This window comes from Oncorhynchus mykiss, chromosome 5 (genome assembly GCF_013265735.2).
Source record: "Oncorhynchus mykiss isolate Arlee chromosome 5, USDA_OmykA_1.1, whole genome shotgun sequence".
NCBI lineage: Eukaryota > Metazoa > Chordata > Actinopteri > Salmoniformes > Salmonidae > Oncorhynchus > Oncorhynchus mykiss.
The window spans coordinates 9,307,518-9,324,963 of record NC_048569.1 but is presented as its reverse complement, the minus strand read 5'-3'; the positions used below and the strand labels follow the sequence as shown (position 1 = coordinate 9,324,963).

Below are 17,446 nucleotides of genomic sequence, written 5' to 3'. Positions count from 1 at the left end.
CTAGCTTCTGGGCCTGAGTAACAGGCAGTTTACTTTGGGAACGCTCTTCATCCAGAGGTGAAAATAGTGCCCCCTACCCTAATGAAGTTAAAGACGAGCTCGCAGCCCGGGAGCTGCCCCTGGACCTCGACTCCTTCATTTCCTTGACCAGCCAGATCGATGAGTGGCTATGGGAACATAGGAGGGAGAGGGAGTCTGGTCCCTGTCACTGGTGCTCATCCTCGATTTCCACCTTGCCTCCGAAGAATCCCGGGGAATCACAGAAGTCCACATTTCCGAGTGGATCCGAGTTGTCTTCTCTGGAGGCCATGCAACTGGGTAGGGCTAGATTGTCTCCTGCTGAGTGCTCACGCAGACTTAACACCCAGAGGTGTCTGTATTGTGGAGCTATGGGACATTTTTTATCTACCTGCCCGTTAAGGAACCAAGCTCATTAAGGAGGTACTGGTACAAGTACGCTGTTTAGCCGTACAGGAAGTTTCCCGTCTTCCATTTCTCGTACCCCTCTCCATGCTACCCTGTTGTGGGGTGACCGGTCCAAATCTCTCCGGGTGCACATTGAGTTTGGAGCTGACAAGAACTTTATGGACGCTACCCTGGTGTCAAAGCTGGGAATCCCCACAAAACCCCTCTCCATTCCCATGGATGTCAGAGCGTTGGATGGGCGCTTTATGAGCAAAGTCACCCACACCACGTGTCCCATTAACCTGAGAGTGTCAGGTAATCACAGTGAGTTTATGCAGTTCCTGCCTATCGAATCCCCTCATGCACCCGTGGTTTTGGGGTTTTCCTTGCTCCAGAAGCACAATCCCCTACTCAACTGGGCTACTGGTTCTAACCTGGGTTTTACCATGGGCATTGCCAGAAGTCGGAGCTGCCTGCCCCGTGACGTCTTCCTGTGGGCTTGGGAAAATCCCCGGATCTCTCTTCTGTTCCCGCGGAGTACCAGGACCTCCAGGAGGTTTTCAGCAAGGCCCGTGCCATCTCGCTTCCTCCGCATCGGCTCTATGACTGGGCGGCTTTATTCCCTGTCAGGTCCGGAGACCAAGGCGATGGAGACGTGTATTGAGGACTCCCTGGCTGCAGTGGGTATCTGTCCTTCTGCCTCCCACACCGGTGCAGGGTTCTTCTTTGTGGAGAAGAAGGTCAAAACCCTGCGTCCATGCATTGACAACCGGGGCCTGAATGGCATCACTGTTAAAAAACGTTACCTGCTTCCACTCATCGCCTTGGCTTTTGAACCTCTCCAGGGGGCTACCATCTTCTCCAAGTTGGACATCCAGAACGCCTACCATCTGGTACGGATCCGGGAAGGGGATGAGTGAAAGACCGTCTTTAACATGGCTAGTGGGAACTACGAATACCTGGTGATGCCGTTCGGACTGACTAACGCTCCTGCTGTGTTCCAGGCCCTGGTAAATTACGTTCTCCGGGACATGTTGAACTGATTCGTATTTGTATACTTTGATGATATCCTTGTGTTTTCCCACTCGGCTCAGGAACATGTCCTCATTGTCAGACAATTCCTCCAGCGTCTTCTGGAGAACCAGCTGTTTGTTAACGTCTTGGTTACATGGGGGCAGTATTGAGTAGCTTGGATGAATAAGGTGCCCAGAGTAGACTGCCTGCTGCTCTGTCCCAGATGCTAATATATGCGTATCATTAGTAGTATTGGATAGAAAACACTGAAGATTCTAAAACTGATGTCTGTGAGTATAACAGAACTCATATGGCAGGTGAAAACCTGAGAGAAATCCAACCAGGAAGTGGGAAATCTGAGGCTTGTAGTTTTTTTAAACTCAGACCCTATTGTAGATACAGTGGTTATGTTGCACTTCCTAAGGCTTCCACTAGATGTCAACCGTCTTTAGAAACTTGTTTGAGGATTCTACTATAAAGGAGGGGCTCATAACAGCTGTTTGAGTCAGTGGTCTTGCAGAGTGCCTTGGGCTCATGACACGCGGTCACGAGAGAGTTAGCTCTCGTTCCATTGCTTTTCTACAGACAATGGAATTCTTCGGTTGGAACATCATTGAAGATTTATGTTAAAAACATCCTAAAGATTGATTCTATACTTAGTTTGGCATGTTTCTACGACTTGTAATATAACTTTTTTAACCTTTCGTCCGACGTTCGGCTGAACCTGAACACACGTTTGGATTTGTTTACCAAATGCCCTAACAAAAGAAGCTATTTGGACATAAATGATGGACATTATCGAACAAATCAGACATTTATGGTGGAACTGGGATTCCTGGGAGTGCATTCTGATGAAGATCATCAAAGGTAAGTGAATATTTATAATACTGTTCTGACTAATGTTGACTACCCAATATGGCGGATATCTTTTTGGCTGCTTTGTTGTCTGAACGCTGTACTCAGATTATTGCATGGTTTGCTTTTTCCGTAAAGTTTTTTTGAAATCTGACACAGCGGTTGCATTTTTGTGCTTTTTGTGACTCCTCTCTTTGGCTGGAAAAATGGCTGGATTTTTCTGTGACTTGGTGGTGACCTAACATAATTGTTTGTGGTCCTTTCGCTGTAAAGTCCTCCTTTTCTATTCATATACTGTATTTAACAGATTCTCTTATCCAGAGCAATTAGAGTTAAGTGCCTTGCTCAAGGGCACCTCGACAGATGTTTTACCAAGTCGGCTCAGGGATTCGAACCAGCGACCTTTCAGTTACTGGCCCAACACTCATAACTGCTAGACTACCTGCCATTATGTGTACATATATTTCTATTCCGGTCTCTGACATTGCTCATTCTGATATTTCAGAATGTATGATTTTTCTGGATTATGTGTGTATTGTTTTTTCAATATTGTGTATTGCTAGGTATTACTGCACTGTTGGAGCTAGAAACACAAGCATTTCACTGAACCTGCAATAACATCTGCAAATCGGTGTATGCTACCAATAAAAGTTGATTTGATTTGATATATTGGGCATAATGATGATATTGAAAAATACAGTACCTTAAATCTAACCTACTGGGCACTCAATATGCCATTTTTAAACAGTGAATGAAGCCTTTGTCTTAAAAAATACACACTCTGCATTTAATACTGTATCTACTGTATCTAAATCATAAGCAAAAAAAAGTCTGCCTAACAAAGGGTTAAATGGGAAAACCCTCAGTTTCACAACCACTACTATTTGCAGAAGCTATTGGCACATTTATATTGTGTAAATAGTGCGATATCAATGTCTCTTTCATCCTGAGCCTTTATAAGGAAAGCTGAAGTTGACTTGCTCACACTTTTAGAGACACAGGCCTTCTTTTCACCCAAACCATTAGACCTAGCTGTCTGTCTGTTCATAATGAGAGCTGTTGTTGTTCTCCTGCTTGTGGCTGTGGCCAGTGCTAAGGTGTATGACAGATGTGAGCTGGCCAGAGCGCTGAAGGCATCCGGAATGGATGGCTACGCTGGAAACAGCCTGCCCAACTGTGAGTGATAATATACTTGATTGTGGTCTTTGAGGATGTGTGTGTGCATATGGTTGTATGTTTCTGAGCTCCAAAAATATCTTACCATAGCTAACCTTACACTGAGGATAATCCACCGCGTGACTATATGTCCTCTAAGGGGTCTGCCTGTCTAAATGGGAGTCGAGCTACAATACCCAGGCCACCAACCGCAACACGGACGGCTCCACCGACTATGGCATCTTCCAGATCAACAGCCGCTACTGGTGTGACGACGGACGTACCCCGGGGGCTAAGAACGTCTGTGGTATCCGCTGCAACCGTGAGTAGCCTGTCTACCGAATGGCATCGCCTACATAGAGCATTACTTTTGACAAGAAATGTGCCGGGTTGAGGGCTATTGGCAGTGTACCCCTTGACTTATTCCACTTATTTAGTTGTGTTACAGCCTGACATTTAAATGGATTAAATAGAGATTTAGTGTCACTGGCCTACACACAATATCCCATAATGTCAAAGTGTAGTTATGTTTTAAGACATGTTTACAAATTCTGGAGTGCAAATGTGCTTAACAAGTCACATAAGTTGTGTGCAATAATTGTGTTTAACATGATTTTAGAATAACTACCTCATCTCTGTACCCCCCACACATACAATTTTATCTGTAAGGTCCTTCAGTTGACCAGCGAATTTCAAATACAGATTCAACCACAAACACCAGGAAGGTTTTCCAATGCCTCGCAAAGAAGGGCATCTAATGGTAGATGGTTAAAAAAAATTAAAAAAAGCACACATGGATTATCCCTTTGAACATGGGGAAGTTATTAATTATACGTTGGATTGTGTATCAATACACCCATTCACTACAAAGATACAGGCGTCCTTCCTAACTCAGTTGCCAGAGAGGAAGGAAATCGCTCAGTGAGTCCAATGGTGACTTTAAAAAGTTACAGAGTTTAATGGCTGTGAAAACTGAGGATGAATCAACAACATTATAGTTGCTCCACAATACAAACCTAAATGACAGAATGAAAAGAAGGAAGTCTGTACAGAATCCAAATATTCTAAAACATGCATCCTGTTTGCAATAAGGCACTAAAGTAATACTACAATGTGGAAAATAATTCACTTCATGCCCTGAATACAAAGCATTATGTTTGGGGGAAATCCAACACAACACATCACTGAGTAACACTCTTCATATTTTCAAGCATGGTGATGGCAGCATCATGTTATGGGTATGCTTGTCATTGGCAAGGACTAGGGAGTTTTTTAGGATAAAAAGAAACAGAAAAGAGCTAAACACAGGAAAAAGCCTGAAGGAAAATCCTAATCACATCCCTGATTACTTCCACTTTATTTAGCCTCTGTGTTCATCAGTCCTTAGGTGTTATTGATTGTCTCTCACGTTCAGTACACTTCCCATGTTTGTTCTTTTGAATCTGTTTCGTATTAAACTCACCTTCTGCACCTGCTTTCCGACTCCCAGCGTTTACGTAACACTGGGAGACAAATATACCTTTCAGCAGGACAATAACCTAAAACACAAGGCCAAATATACACCGGAGTTGCTTACCAAGAAGACTCATTTTCCTGAGTGACATAGTTACAGTTTTGACTTAAATCAAACAACAATATGTGTGTCTTAAATCACACAACAAAAAAACACAACAAAATGTGTAAAAGGTAAAGGGGTATTAATACTTTCTGAAGGCACTATAATGTTGATCTTACATAATTCGGATGTTACATTTGAATACAGTCAAAATGAGAATAAACAGACACTGGGGCTCCCGGTAGGCCTACTTCTCTATTCTAAACCCTGACCCAACTTACCTTTATTGTTTCATTGTACAGTAATCTGCTGTTGTTGTTGTTGTTTTTCTAAGCTTTTGGTTCCTCCTGTTTCCCGTACGGTACTATGACTAAAGGTTTCCCTTCCTCTTACTTCTGACAGAGCTGCTAACTGATGACCTCACAGTGGCGATCCGTTGTGCCAAGCGTGTGGTGTCTGACCCGAACGGAATCGGGGCATGGTAAGGTGGCAGGTTTCCCTGAAAGTACTATGTTACAAAAACATTTAAGTTACAAAATAATTAGCCATACTTTATGTTACCTGTAGCCCAATATCACTCTACAAGGAAGGCTATGTATAAATGGGATAACCTGTAACAAATTAGCTCTCACCTTTTAGAAGAATTTAAATGGTAAGAACTGCCTGTACATGGTAATTATCTAACTTAAATATTCCCTTAAAATGACCCTGAATTAATGCCTACGTAATGTAATCCGTTTCCAAGTCTTCTATCATCCTTCAATTCCACATTATGTTCTGTTGTCTAATATCTGAAATGTATTGTCTATATATCAAATACCAACATGATGGTGTGTGTACATTTTAGGGTGGCTTGGCGCCTTCACTGTCAGAATCAGGACCTGAGGTCCTACGTGGCTGGCTGCGGGGTCTAAGACCATACTGGAGCAGCTGAACACTTCTCAAACCATTCTGAAGCAGACTTAACTAATAGGATGGATCCACTCTGTACTATCCATCAGCATCTGCAGCTTTAACTAGTAAACTTTCACATATTGATACATTTTAGATTTAAGCAATAAGGGCCTAGGGGGTGTGGTATCTGGCCAATATACCACGGCTAAAGGCTGTTCTTATGCACGACGCAACGCTGATTGCCTGGATACAGCCCTTAGTCATGGTATATTGGCCATATACCACAAACCCCCGAGGTGCCTTATTGCTGTTATAAACTGGTTACCGACGTAATTAGAGAAGTAAAAATAAATGTTTCGTCATACCTGTGGTATACCACGGCTTTCAGCCAATCACCATTCAGGGGTCGAACCACCCAGTTTATAATACAAAGTAAATCACTAATAATCCGTTTTTTTGTGTCAAATGTGTAATTATATATAATGTATAATATTACTTCATGTCAAATCAGTAAACAGCTCAACATGCTTACCCATAAAAATAAAACAAGTTCATGTTTTATTTGTTGTTGGTGTTGTGTAGTTGAAATTGTTGAAAAAGCATAGCAGCAGATGAATTCTACAATTTAATTACTTCAAAATGTGAATGAATCTGTGAAAAACATTATATTTTTATTTTCCAACATACTCTACAATACTCCAAGGTCTATTTAAAGTAACAAATATTTTCCCCCCAATTAAAAAAAAATAAAGACTATGGACATCTTCCAAGTACACTGTTAGTTAAAGAGTAGTTTTCCCAAAGTGCCAGTAATAATTTTTCTGAAGTCAACATAATGTAAATGCCTTGAACAGCTGGTCGTCCAACAAGGGTAAGACTGGTCCCAGATCTGTGTGTTTGTCGTCTTGCATGATAATGTAAACAGACTGACACTCAGGGTAGAGTAAAGCGACCTGAAGTTAAACTGCATTGAAATACTTAAATTCCCATTACATTTTCAGCTTTACATGGAATCCTTCAAGGGAACGTCAAACACAACCAATATTAAAGGGATAGGTCACTCAATAAATATTTTAGTATTTTGATCATAAGTTCACTGTTAAAACAATCTCCCCAAAATTCCATTATGCATGTCAGTAGTCAAGTTTTCAGTACAGATACCCCCTGCAGCCAGGGAGTTCTCAATACACGTCTCCATCGCCTTGGTCTCCGGACCTGACAGGGAATAAAGCCGCCCAGTTATAGAGCCGATGCGGAGGAAGCGAGGTGGCACGGAACTGTGATGATGATGATGATGATGATTATATGTTTTGCATCATAACAAGTTTTTGAGTAAATTGATCCTTTAACATGCTTTTGGTTAAACCAAACCAGAAGCTAGAACAGTAAAGGTTGTTTGCGATGCGAGGAGTATCCATCGAGCTCACATTCTGGTCTCCTCTGGTGGTCGATTCATGTAGTCCTGAACGGCCTGATGGTATGGTAGCCATTTTTTTGCGGATGCTTTTATAGACAAGATCCGTCTGTCTGCAGTACGTTTCAAAGTAACAAGTTTATTACAAAAACTGGGGGACAGGCAACGACAGGTCAAGGTCAGTAATCCAGAGCATAGCCTGAAAGGTACAGGATGGCAGGCGGGCTCAGGGTCAGGGCAGGCACAGGTCAGTAATCCATGGTGATGTGACAAGGTACAGAACGGCAGGCAGGCTCGGGGTCAGGGCAGGCAGAATGGTCAAAACCAGGAAAGCTAGAAAAGAAGAACTAGAAAACGAAAGGAGCAAGGGGAAAAACGCTGGTAGGCTTGACCAAACAAAATGAACCGGCAACAGACAAACAGAGAACACGGGTATAAATACACTGTGGATAATGAGGAATATGGGCAACACCTGGAGGGGGGAGACAAGCACAAAGACAGGTGAACCAGATCAAGGTGTGACAGTATCAGCGTTGCCCATCTGGATTTTGGTATTTTCTCCCATACTTCCTAGCAGATTTTTATCAGCTCTGTTAAATTAGATGGGGAGCGGCAGTGAACAGCAATCTTCAAGTTTTTTCACAGATTTTCTAGGGGATACAAGTCTGGGCTTTGGCTGGGCCACTCAAGGACATTCACAGTCTTGTTCTGAAGCCATTCCATCGTTGCTTTGGCTGTATGCTTGGGGTCCTGTTGGAATGTAAATCTTTGCCCCCCGCCTAAGGTCGTTTGCACTCTGAAGCAGGTTCTCATCAAGGACTTTTATTTATTTGGCTCCATTCATTGTTCCCGCTATCTTTACCAGTCTCCCTGTCCCTGCCACTGAAAAGCATCCCCATAGCATGATGCTACCACCACCATGCTTCACGGTAGGGATGGTGTTAGATGGGTGATGAGCTGTGCCTGGTTTTCTCCAGACATAGCTCTTTGCATTCAGGCCAAAGTGTAACATATTTGTCTCATCAGACCACCAAATCACGTGCCTTTTTGCTATCTCCAGGCGTGCTGCCACGTGCTTTTTTCTGGCCACTCTTCCATTTGGCCACTCTCCCATAAAGTCTAAGTTGGTGGATGTGCTGTAGAGACTGTTGTCCTTCTGGCAGGTTCTCCCATCTCAGCCAAAGAACTCTGTAGTTCTATCAGAGTAGTCATTGGTTTCTTGGTCACCTCCCCAACCAAGGTCCTTTTTGCCTGTCATAGCAAAGGGATGTAAATACTTATGTAAATGAGATGTGTGCAAAACTTTCAAAAAATATATTTTCACTTTGCCATTATGGCATATTGTGTGTGAATGGGAGCCATTTTGAATTCAGGCAGTGGAGTGTATTCATAATTAGATGCCAATGGAAGCCAGCTGTTGCCATACCAGGCGGTGATGCAACCGGTCAGGATGCTCTCAATGGTGCAGCTGTAGAAAGTTTTGAGGATCTGGGGACCCATAACAAATATTTTCAGTCTCTTGTTGTGTTGTTCTCCGGTGGCTAGCTAGTAAAAATGGCCCCTTTCCTAAATTAGCCATAGATGGAGATAGGAATTTGGACTTGTGGTTTTACTTAATTCTCCTTACTGGAGATTATAAAGGTGATTTTGATCCAACAATAAAATACATTGTGCCTCTGGACTGAGAGGATGGAAGTTGAATATGTAGCTAGATGTAGAAGGCTAATGTTAACTAGCTAATGTTTCCCATGAAAGGAAGTTAGGCTAGCGAGCAAGCATTTTCCCATGTTTACTACAGTATGTATTGTTGACTGCACAGTAGCCTAATAAACAAATAAACACATTTTGTTTATAAAATAATGATAAAATACTCTTTCAAAATGCACATGTTGTTTTAGCTATGGATCCATAACAAATTACAATGCGAATAAATATCACTGCTTTACAGAAATATTGGAAAAAGTTGTCTAATGAAGGCGAACAATTTAGAATCCTCAAATCCTGTAGCCTACTCCCGATCGGCACGTTGAACAGCGCCATATTTTCCATTCCATATACTATGTTATTACAAAAAAGGTTTTAAATTCTCTGGTAATGCCAATACGGAATACAATCAAATGCTTCTCAAAGATGCCCTCTGGTGGTCAAACTAGCAAATAACTTGCAGTAACAGAAAAAATGCCTGACAATTAAATGACGTGCCACAGAATGCTGCTCATCACTAAGCTAAGGATCCTGGGGCTAAACACCTCCCTCTGCAACTGGATCCTGGACTTCCTCACAGGCTGCCCCAGGTGGTAAGGGTAGGTAACAACACACCCGCCACGCTGATCCTCAACACGGGGGCCCCTCAGGGGTGCGTGCTCAGTCCCTTCTTGTACCCCCTGTTCACTCATGACTGCACGACCAGGCACGACTCCAACACATCATTAAGTTTGCTGACGACACAACAGTGGTAGGCCTGATTACCGACAACGATGAGACAGCCTATAGGGAGAAGATCAGAGACCTGACCGTATGGTGCAAGGACAACAACCTCTCCCTCAACGTGATCAAGACAAAGGAGATGACTGTGGACTACAGGAAAAGGAGGACCGAGCACACCCCCATTCTCATCGACGGGGCTGTAGTGGAGCAGGATGAGAGATTCAAGTTCCTTGGAGTCCACATCACCAACAAACTAACATGGTCCAAGTACACCAAGACAGTCGTGAAGAGGGCATGACAAAACCCATTCCCTATTTTCTTAAACTGCATTGTTGGTTAAAGATGTATTTTCCAAGCTTAAAATGATAAACATTTCTGCAGTGCTCAAAACAACTGTTAGCTCGGAACTGGGAAATCTGACTTCAGGGAGTTCAAGACCACTGGATCTCTGAAAACAACTAGCTCTGACTGGGAAAAAAACACGTTTTGAAAGGTCATCCAACTCGGAATTGTAAGTCGGGAACTCGGGCCTCTTTCTAGAGCTACGACTTGAAGATCACTAAAGTCATCATGATTTGACCTTGTTTTTTTCCAGGTCTTGAAAGCACCATACATCCAGAAAATGCCAGACTTTGATGACAAAGTTTGAGGACAAAATTTGCCCACAAAGGACCGCCACGCCACCTTCCTGTCATGTGAGCACAGCACAATAATGTGAGTCCAAAAATGTATTGTATGCTGCTGCATTAATAATGTAATATGCCAGGGAGATGGGTATACTGTAGCTAAGAAAGTAAAACTAAGTGTATGTTGTGTAGTAAAGTGTTAGTAGCCCATGTGCCTCACCCTAATAATTTGGTCTATTTTCACCTCTTAATTTCACTCCTACTGTTCTGACTTGGTGGTGCACATGTAGTCTATAACCTGTTTTAGAGAAATGTAATCATAGAATATTGTAAGGGCTTTCATCATCTGTTTATATGCCCTCATTATTTGTCCTGCGGTTCTGACTTGGTGTATAGGGAGAATACTGTAAGAACGACCCATGTTCTGAATTCTGTCGCTGTAAATTTCAAAAAGGCTGAACAAATACCTATATTGACTACGTCCGTCGTCGCTCGCTCATTAATGTCTTACTCGAAATTACGAATTACCTTTTATCCACTTGTCGTCCCCTTATCCCATAGTTTATACATTGCAATTGTCAGTAGAAACCAAGTCAGCCATATCAGCCATGTTTTTTTTAAAGACAGTAAATGAGGCTGAATGAACTGTTTCGCTGCCAGACAAGGCTCCGCTGATAGCGTGGTGTAGCAGTGGAAAGGTGTTGGGACTGCTGTTGGGACAGCTTTATGTAGGCCCTAACAGTTTGTGGGCACCGTTTGTCATTGTTATAGTGCAATTAATATATTGTTTAGTGTTGTGTAGTTGCTTTGCTTGCATGCATCCCCCAATTTTTTTGTTTGTTTGACCCACCAAGACTAAAATCTCCACTGATAAGGACACTCACAGATATGACAGTCCCAAAATATCATGACATGTGATTTAGATACAGCATTAAATGCTAGTGGTAAAATATATTTTATATTTGAGATTCTTCAAAGTAGCCTCCCTTTGCCTTGATGGCAGCTTTGCACACTCTTGGCATTCTCTCATCCAGCTGCATTTCAATTAACAGGTGTGGCTTGTTAAAAGTACATTTGTGGAATTTCTTTCCTTCTTAATGTGTTTGAGCCAATTAGTTGTGTTGTGACAAGGTATAGGTGGTATACAGAAGATAGCCCTATTTGGTTAAAGACCAAGTCCATATTATGTAAAGAACAGCTCAAATAAGCAAAGAGAAACGACAGTCCATCATTACTTTAAGACATGAAGGTCAGCCAACTCTGAAAAGTTTCTTCAAGTTTAGTCACAAAAACCATCAAGCGCTATGATGAAACTGGCTCTTATGAGGACCGCCACAGGAAAGGAAGTCCCAGAGTTACCTCTGCTGCAGAGGATAATTTCATTAGAGTTACCAGTTTCAGATTGCAGCCCAAATAAATTAAAGTAACAGATACATCTCAAAATCAACTATTCAGAGAATCAGGCCTACATGGTTGAATTTCTGCAAAGAAATCATTACTAAAGGACATCAATAAGAAGATACTTGCTTGGGCCAAGAAACACGAGCGATGGACATTAGACCGGTGGAAATCTGTTCTTTGATCTGATGAGTCCAAATTTGAGATTTTTGGTTCCCCCCACTGTGTTTTTGTGAGACGCAGAGTAGGTGAACAGATGATCTCCACATGTGTGGTTCCCACCGAGAAGCATGGAGGGGGAGGTGTGATGGTGTGAGGGTGCTTTGCTGGTGACACTGTCTGTGATTTATTTAGAATTCAAGGCACACTTAACCAGCATCGCTAGCACAGCATTCCGCAGCGATACGCCATCCCATCTGGGTTGCTCTGAGTGGAACTAAAATTTGTTTTTCAACAGGAAAAGGACACAAAACACACCTCCAGGCTGTGTGAGGGCTATTTGACCAAGAAGGAGTGATCAAATCAAATTGTATTTGTCACATGCGCCGAAAATAACAGGTATAATATTACAGTGAAATGCTTACTTACAAGCCCTTAAACCCAGACTTGAGACCACACAGCCACTCCACTGAATAGCAGGCTAGTGATTGCTTTGCAATGCTTGTAGTTAGCCGCTGATTCCTTTCAAACCATTTATTGTTGAATTTGCAATTTCCAACTTGTTGTGTAATGTTTATGTCCAATGGCCGATGAGCACGATACATTTTATCTATAATTTTTCTTAATTGTTTCTCTTCATATGACATTGATTAAAAACGATTTGCCAGTAGATTGTCGACTTGATTCATGATTATGACTTTTTGAAAGTATAATGTCCAATCAAAGCTGACGTGATTTGACGTGATTTTATCTGTGGCCAATGACCTTTAGCCTTCTTGGATAGGCACTTCTAATGTAACTCTATGGCAGCACCCAAGGGGCTTTACATTTTTAAGCTCTACCCTTAGATTTGGCCATGATGTAGTTTCGCCATGAGTGACAGAACGCTGAGCCAATCACGGCACAACTAGAGAACATTACCAACCCCTGCGCTCCGTATTTTCCGCCGGCTTCCCCACCACCACAGAAAGCTCTGAGCTAGGCTGATAGCTAGGCTGTTATGTGACAAGTATTAATGTCAAAATAACATGCAAAACAGGAAAACCCACCATTTTTTTTGCTAAAATTTGGGGCTTAAAATCATAGGTTGCCACTGGTCCTTATTTGGACACACAGTCCTAACAAAAACAATACGTCCTCTATGTCGCGATCGTCTAAGGTGGAAACAGCGGACCAAAGCGCAGGGTTGTGAGCGTACATACTTCTTTATTATAAGATGTCGCCAACAAAACAATAAACATCAAAACGAAAACATGACACCAATGTGGTGCTCACAGGCAACTATACATGGACAACAACCCACAAATACAGGTGGGGAAAAGGCTACCTAAGTATGGTTCTCAATCAGAGACAACGATAGACAGCTGCCTCTGATTGAGAACCACACCCGGCCAAACACACAGAAATACAAATCATAGAAAAAGGAACATAGAATGCCCACCCAAATCACACCCTGACCAAAACAAAATAGAGACATATAAAGCTCTCTCTACGGTCAGGGCGTTACACTCTAAGTAAGTAAGCAAGCAACCACAAAGCAAAATAAGCCTGCCTAACAAAGGGTTAAATGATAAAACTAAGTTTCACAACCACTGTTATTTGCAGAAGGTGTTGGCAGTGGTTCATTTGAACCGGATCCTGCTGGGTTATGATCCGGCACCTCTCAGATTTTGTGTGTGTGTGAGAGTGAGTGAGTGAGTGAGTGAGTCTTGTCAGGTCTTACCAGCGTTCTTTCCTATCTTTCTGTGTCTCAAGTTCTGTTTCCTAGTTTTTTGTCAATTACACCGCTACCAGCGGCGTTTCTCCCCAATCTACCCCGACTTCTCAGGAAACCTGGTGTTTCTCTCCCAGTGTTCTCTCATCTTTGAGCTGCAGCCCTCTTTATTTCCCTCGGATCGCTCGAGGATAGCGTACGTGGCAACGCTGATGTCCGGGAGGGCTTTTGCCTGGGCTATGGTGGTTTTGGTACAACAATCCAACGTTTGCCTCAGATTGGAGGAGTTCGTGGCGGAGGTATGGAAAGTGTTCGATTCTCCGTTGTCCGGGAGAGGCGGCTCATAAGCTGCTCCAACTACTTCAGGATTCCGGTAGTGTGGCAGACTATATGGAGGATTTTTCCACATTGGCGACTGAGAGTGCCTGGAAACCAGAAGCCCTGTTCAACGCCTTCCTTCACGGGTTATTGGAGGTGATGAACCTCTCTAAGGAGTGTGGGACAGTAGCGTCCCACCTGGCCAACATCCAGTGAAATTGCTGAACGCCAAATTCAGAAAACAGAAATACTCATTATATAAATTCATAAAACATGTGTTCAATAATCAATAATATTTCAAACGGACAAAGCTTAGTCAATATAAAAGGAAAACAAGAAAGGTGCACTCTCGGTTGCGCGCATGAAAAACCTCTGGGACACTGCAGTGTCCACTCATTTAGAGTGGTCTTACTCCCTCATTTTTCAGAATACAAGCCTGAAACAATTTCTAAAGACTGTTGACATCTAGTGGAAGCCATAGGAAGTGCAATTTGAGTCCTAAGTCAATGGAATCTGTATAGGCAGTCAATGGAAAACTACAAACATAAAAAAATCCCACTTCCTGGATGGATTTTTCTCAGGTTTTCACCTGCCATATCAGTTCTGTTATACTCACAGACATTATTTAACATAAATCAACTTTAGAGTGTTTTCTATCCAAATCTACCAATTATGTGCATATCCTAGCTTCTGGGCCTGAGTAACAGGCAGTTTACTTTGGGAACGCTCTTCATCCAGAGGTGAAAATAGTGCCCCCTACCCTAATGAAGTTAAAGACGAGCTCGCAGCCCGGGAGCTGCCCCTGGACCTCGACTCCTTCATTTCCTTGACCAGCCAGATCGATGAGTGGCTATGGGAACATAGGAGGGAGAGGGAGTCTGGTCCCTGTCACTGGTGCTCATCCTCGATTTCCACCTTGCCTCCGAAGAATCCCGGGGAATCACAGAAGTCCACATTTCCGAGTGGATCCGAGTTGTCTTCTCTGGAGGCCATGCAACTGGGTAGGGCTAGATTGTCTCCTGCTGAGTGCTCACGCAGACTTAACACCCAGAGGTGTCTGTATTGTGGAGCTATGGGACATTTTTTATCTACCTGCCCGTTAAGGAACCAAGCTCATTAAGGAGGTACTGGTACAAGTACGCTGTTTAGCCGTACAGGAAGTTTCCCGTCTTCCATTTCTCGTACCCCTCTCCATGCTACCCTGTTGTGGGGTGACCGGTCCAAATCTCTCCGGGTGCACATTGAGTTTGGAGCTGACAAGAACTTTATGGACGCTATCCTGGTGTCAAAGCTGGGAATCCCCACAAAACCCCTCTCCATTCCCATGGATGTCAGAGCGTTGGATGGGCGCTTTATGAGCAAAGTCACCCACACCACGTGTCCCATTAACCTGAGAGTGTCAGGTAATCACAGTGAGTTTATGCAGTTCCTGCCTATCGAATCCCCTCATGCACCCGTGGTTTTGGGGTTTTCCTTGCTCCAGAGGCACAATCCCCTACTCATCTGGGCTACTGGTTCTAACCTGGGTTTTACCATGGGCATTGCCTGAAGTCGGCGCTGCCTGCCCCGTGACGTCTTCCCGTGGGCTTGGGAAAATCCCCGGATCTCTCTTCTGTTCCCGCGAAGTACCAGGACCTCCAGGAGGTTTTCAGCAAGGCCCGTGCCATCTCGCTTCCTCCGCATCGGCTCTATGACTGGCCGGCTTTATTCCCTGTCAGGTCCGGAGACCAAGGCGATGGAGACGTGTATTGAGGACTCCCTGGCTGCAGTGGGTATCTGTCCTTCTGCCTCCCACACCGGTGTAGGGTTCTTCTTTGTGGAGAAGAAGGTCAAAACCCTGCGTCCATGCATTGACAACCGGGGCCTGAATGGCATCACTGTTAAAAACCGTTACCTGCTTCCACTCATCGCCTTAGCTTTTGAACCTCTTCAGGGGGCTACCATCTTCTCCAAGTTGGGCATCCAGAACGCCTACCATCTGGTACGGATCCGGGAAGGGGATGAGTGAAAGATCGTCTTTAACATGGCTAGTGGGAACTACGAATACCTGGTGATGCCGTTCGGACTGACTAACGCTCCTGCTATGTTCCAGGCCCTGGTAAATTACGTTCTCCGGGACATGTTGAACTGATTCGTATTTGTATACTTTGATGATATCCTCGTGTTTTCCCACTCGGCTCAGGAACATGTCCTTTGTCAGACAATTCCTCCAGCGTCTTCTGGAGAACCAGCTGTTTGTTAACGTCTTGGTTACATGGGGGCAGTATTGAGTAGCTTGGATGAATAAGGTGCCCAGAGTAGACTGCCTGCTACTCTGTCCCAGATGCTAATATATGCGTATCATTAGTAGTATTGGATAGAAAACACTGAAGATTCTAAAACTGATGTCTGTGAGTATAACAGAACTCATATGGCAGGTGAAAACCTGAGAGAAATCCAACCAGGAAGTGGGAAATCTGAGGCTTGTAGTTTTTTTAAACTCAGACCCTATTGTAGATACAGTGGGATATTGGTTATGTTGCACTTCCTAAGGCTTCCACTAGATGTCAACCGTCTTTAGAAACTTGTTTGAGGATTCTACTATAAAGGAGGGGCTCATAACAGCTGTTTGAGTCAGTGGTCTTGCAGAGTGCCTTGGGCTCATGACATGCGGTCACGAGAGAGTTAGCTCTCGTTCCATTGCTTTTTTACAGACAATGGAATTCTTCGGTTGGAACATCATTGAAGATTTATGTTAAAAACATCCTAAAGATTGATTCTATACTTAGTTTGGCATGTTTCTACGACCTGTAATATAACTTTTTTAACCTTTCGTCCGACGTTCGGCTGGACCTGAACACGCGTTTGGATTTGTTTACCAAATGCCCTAACAAAAGAAGCTATTTGGACATAAATGATGGACATTATCGAACAAATCAAACATTTATGGTGGAACTGGGATTCCTGGGAGTGCATTCTGATGAAGATCATCAAAGGTAAGTGAATATTTATAATACTGTTCTGACTAATGTTGACTACCCAATATGGCGGATATCTTTTTGGCTGCTTTGTTGTCTGAACGCTGTACTCAGATTATTGCATGGTTTGCTTTTTCCGTAAAGTTTTTTTGAAATCTGACACAGCGGTTGCATTAAGGAGAAGTATATCTCTAATTCCATGTGTAACACTTGTATTTTCATCAACATTTATGATGAGTATTTCTGTAACTTGATGTGGCTCTCTGCAAAATCAATGCATGTTTTAGAACTACTGAACGTAACGCGCCAATGTAAAATGAGATTTTTGATATAAATATGCACTTTAGCGAACAAAACATACATGTATTGTGTAACATGAAGTCCTATGAGTGTCATCTGATGAAGATCATCAAAGGTTAGTGATTAATTTTATCTCTTTGTGCTTTTTGTGACTCCTCTCTTTGGCTGGAAAAATGGCTGGATTTTTCTGTGACTTGGTGGTGACCTAACATAATTGTTTGTGGTCCTTTCGCTGTAAAGTCCTCCTTTTCTATT

At 43.1% G+C, this 17,446-nt stretch overlaps 2 protein-coding genes across 2 annotated transcripts; both read left to right on the top strand.

Annotated features, from left to right (window-relative positions):
• LOC118964743 lies at window positions 1-2,050 on the top strand. The gene has a single exon (XM_036979092.1). It carries the CDS (start codon window positions 585-587, stop codon window positions 1,323-1,325), a length of 741 nt encoding a protein of 246 aa, XP_036834987.1. The 5' UTR covers window positions 1-584; the 3' UTR covers window positions 1,326-2,050.
• Window positions 2,051-3,201: 1,151 nt separating this feature from the next.
• On the top strand, window positions 3,202-6,439 carry LOC118964557 (lysozyme C II-like). Its single transcript, XM_036976715.1, has 4 exons — window positions 3,202-3,450; window positions 3,590-3,751; window positions 5,387-5,465; window positions 5,832-6,439. Exons 1-4 carry the CDS (start codon window positions 3,324-3,326, stop codon window positions 5,896-5,898), a joined length of 435 nt encoding a protein of 144 aa, XP_036832610.1. The 5' UTR covers window positions 3,202-3,323; the 3' UTR covers window positions 5,899-6,439.
• The last annotated feature ends 11,007 nt before the right edge of the window (window positions 6,440-17,446 follow it).